This window comes from Solanum stenotomum, chromosome 2, assembly GCF_019186545.1.
Source record: "Solanum stenotomum isolate F172 chromosome 2, ASM1918654v1, whole genome shotgun sequence".
In the NCBI taxonomy this organism is placed as follows: Eukaryota; Viridiplantae; Streptophyta; class Magnoliopsida; order Solanales; family Solanaceae; genus Solanum; species Solanum stenotomum.
Window position 1 is genome coordinate 4060333 of NC_064283.1, and position 3076 is coordinate 4063408.

General features: G+C 31.7%; 1 protein-coding gene across 1 annotated transcript; it reads left to right on the forward strand.

The window, feature by feature from the left end:
- Nucleotides 1–264: 264 nt before the first annotated feature.
- Nucleotides 265–1956, forward strand: LOC125857157 (WUSCHEL-related homeobox 4). Its single transcript, XM_049536839.1, has 3 exons — nt 265–567; nt 995–1282; nt 1558–1956. The coding sequence occupies exons 1-3, from the start codon at nt 301–303 to the stop codon at nt 1729–1731; spliced, it is 729 nt and encodes a 242-aa protein (XP_049392796.1). The 5' UTR covers nt 265–300; the 3' UTR covers nt 1732–1956.
- The last annotated feature ends 1120 nt before the right edge of the window (nt 1957–3076 follow it).

Genomic DNA, 3076 nt, shown 5'->3' on the forward strand with positions numbered 1-3076 from the left:
GTTTGTGTTAGACGACCACAATTTTTAAAAGTCATTCTTTTTAAAACATTATGCCTAGTCAAACGATGTCAGAGTTTACCTATCTTATTATTCAGGTTAAAATTTTAACTTAGTATAGATTGTTAGGTTGATTACCGTATATAGTTATCTTTTAGGTCACTTGATCGCACCGTAAAAATTGTCTTTATGCTGTCAATGAATGATGGTAGTTAAACTCCACCTTTTTAGTAGGAGTGATAATTGAGTTCTATATAATGAGGATGCCTCTAGTGGCATGAATATTAAAAGCCCTCTAGCTCCATGTACATGGGATCATCATCAAGAAGCTTAAGCATGAAGGTGCATCAATTCACACGTGGATTCTTAGAGCATGAAGCTGCTTCTCCTTCACTTACACTTGGTTGCAAACGTTTAAGACCACTTGCTCCTAAGCTCAACACAACCAATAATGATACCACAACCACCATTGTTACTCCTCCTTTTGATCTTAAGAGTTTCATTAGGCCTGAAAGTAGCAATAGCCCTCCTAAACTTGCTTACAATGAAGACAAGAAAGATTCCTCTCAGGTAATTTCAAAATGTTTTTTTGTATATTTACGTATGTATACATGATTCAAACTGAAAGCAATGAGTTCAGTTGAACTAACAGAATTCCTCCTAGTGGATGTAGGGGTTCAATTGAATTCAATAGTTTTGACTTAAACTTTCTCAGATATGTAGAAATAGTACATTTCACATCGAATAACTCAAATGACCGGTGCATTCAACTTCATCTTGAATTCATAAAGTTTAAATTCTGACGTGATCGACATGGACTTATCACATCAAATGATGGAGGGAATATTCTTACTAACATGTTTCTCTAGTAATTTTAAGAATATTGATCCTACCTGCTTCCACTAGTGGCATGCTGGGAGCTAGGACCTATAGGAGACTCGTGAGGTCCATAATTGAATTTTTTCTTTGTTAGTGTTTTTACTTGTAACATATGCAGGTGGAATCTCACCCAGGAGGAACAAGATGGAATCCAACACAAGAACAGATAGGGATACTGGAAATGTTGTATAGAGGTGGGATGCGCACACCCAACGCGCAACAAATAGAGCAAATCACAGCACAACTAGGGAAATATGGGAAAATAGAAGGGAAAAATGTGTTCTACTGGTTTCAAAACCATAAAGCCCGTGAAAGACAAAAGCAGAAGAGGAATAGTCTTGGCCTTAGCCAAAGTCCAAGAACACCACCACCCATAGTCACTAGTCCTTTGTCATTTGACACTAGGGTATGTCTCATGACACGTTTAAAACTTTTAAATATAAGTTATATACACTGTCAGCGTAATTTTTTATTTAAAAATTCTCCATCTATTTTTGACATGTTATAACATGTTACCACACATATTTTTACTTGTTGTAACATACCAATAAGTATATTAATTTTGATATGAACCCTTTGCACTCCTAGCTCTGTCGTCCATGGTTATTAATTTAGATTGCTTTTTTATTGATATGTAGTAATCTTTTAATTGACACATGATGGTATTTTTTCTCGATATAGGGAGAAGTAGTGAGGGATGAAGATAGTCCATACAAGAGAAAGTGTAGAGGATGGACATTTGAATACATGGAGGAAGAACAACAACAACAAGATGAAGAAGAAATTATAAATTGTAGAGAAAATGGTGATAGGACTCTTCAACTCTTCCCATTGCATCCAGAAGGCATGAGATGATGAATTTATTACAAGAATATTCTTTTTTCTTTTTTAATTATGATCTGACTCTAGCTACTCTTTTTTTTTTCTTTTACTTATTTTCGTCATCTTTAATTTTTACTTTCTTCATTTGCATGCTTTGTTTCCTTTTCTTTTATTTCTTTCCTTGTTTTGGGAAAGAGAAAAGAGAAAAGAGAGACATATGAATCATCAAATCTATGTAGTACCAATTCACTTCTCTTGGATTTTGGGCATTTTAGTGACTTATTCCTGACCTAAAATACCCTATCTTTATGTCTCATTGGAAATGCTGCAAAAATAATCTATTAGAGTATATATTTTCTCTTTTGTAAAGAACTTTTTTATTTTCTTCTTGTTGTAGTTCATGCTTATGTGTCAATTCTCATAGGTTAAAAAGAGAAAAATAACAATAAGGAGTTGCTATTCAGTAATCACCTCTATTTTCAATTTTAAAGTTGTAGGTTCAAGTCATTAAAGAAGCAAAAAGGTGACAACAAAGGGGTAGAAGAAAAATGCTAACAGGTTTATAGGCTAAATGAGTTATCCCACCTATAAGTATTTGGTGTTTGTGCGCTCTCTTGTTTAGTCTATAACATACTAAAAAATGAAGACTTATAAATAAATCACTTCAAGTAAAATACTATTATAATATAATATTTAATAAATAATTTATTATGTTTATAAATTTAAGCAAAAATTATAAGATTCATGTGAATTTGTAATCAGTGTCTAGATATCTGGTGATATGATTATTGACTAAAGGGGTGATCAAGACGCTGAAGTCCACGCACATATCTTTGCATAGTTCTTTTTTGTTGTTATTTGAAAATTTCAAAATTGATGGGGTCGGTTTAGTGGTTGATCTTTCTTTACATTAATTAATATATTATTCATGCTAGCTATAGTACTTTCATATTTGAAAATTTTTAAAATTAATTTGTGGAAGACTTTGATAAAGTAGCTTAACCCATGGCATGTCAATCAGAAGACATGCAATTTCTTTTTCATTTTATAATGTTGACTAATGGATTGTGGGGTAGAAGATCAGTTTATAGATATGACTTTGGAGGGAAAGCAAATAAAACATAGATTTAAAATAATAATAATAATAATAATAAGTGTAGGGTGCAGTTGGAGAATTAACCAATTAATTTAAGATAGTTAATGATGGAGTTTCGATTAGGTAGCTAATTAATGCAGGAGATTGATTCATTATATCTTAATGTGTCCTTTTACTAATTTAGATTTTATGGTTAGTCTTAATTATTTAGATTTTAATTTTTTTTTCATGTTTGAATTTATTTATTTATATTTTAATTATTAAATATGTTTGTTTATCTTG

What these genes read in the sequence shown, in the direction of transcription:
- LOC125857157 (XM_049536839.1), top strand. Translation starts at nt 301, where the DNA reads ATGTACATGGGATCATCATCAAGAAGCTTAAGCATGAAGGTGCATCAA. An exon ending in ACAAGAAAGATTCCTCTCAG is followed by an intron (nt 568 to 994) that starts GTAATTTCAAAA and finishes TAACATATGCAG; the next exon opens with GTGGAATCTCACCCAGGAGG. An exon ending in CTTTGTCATTTGACACTAGG is followed by an intron (nt 1,283 to 1,557) that starts GTATGTCTCATG and finishes TTCTCGATATAG; the next exon opens with GGAGAAGTAGTGAGGGATGA.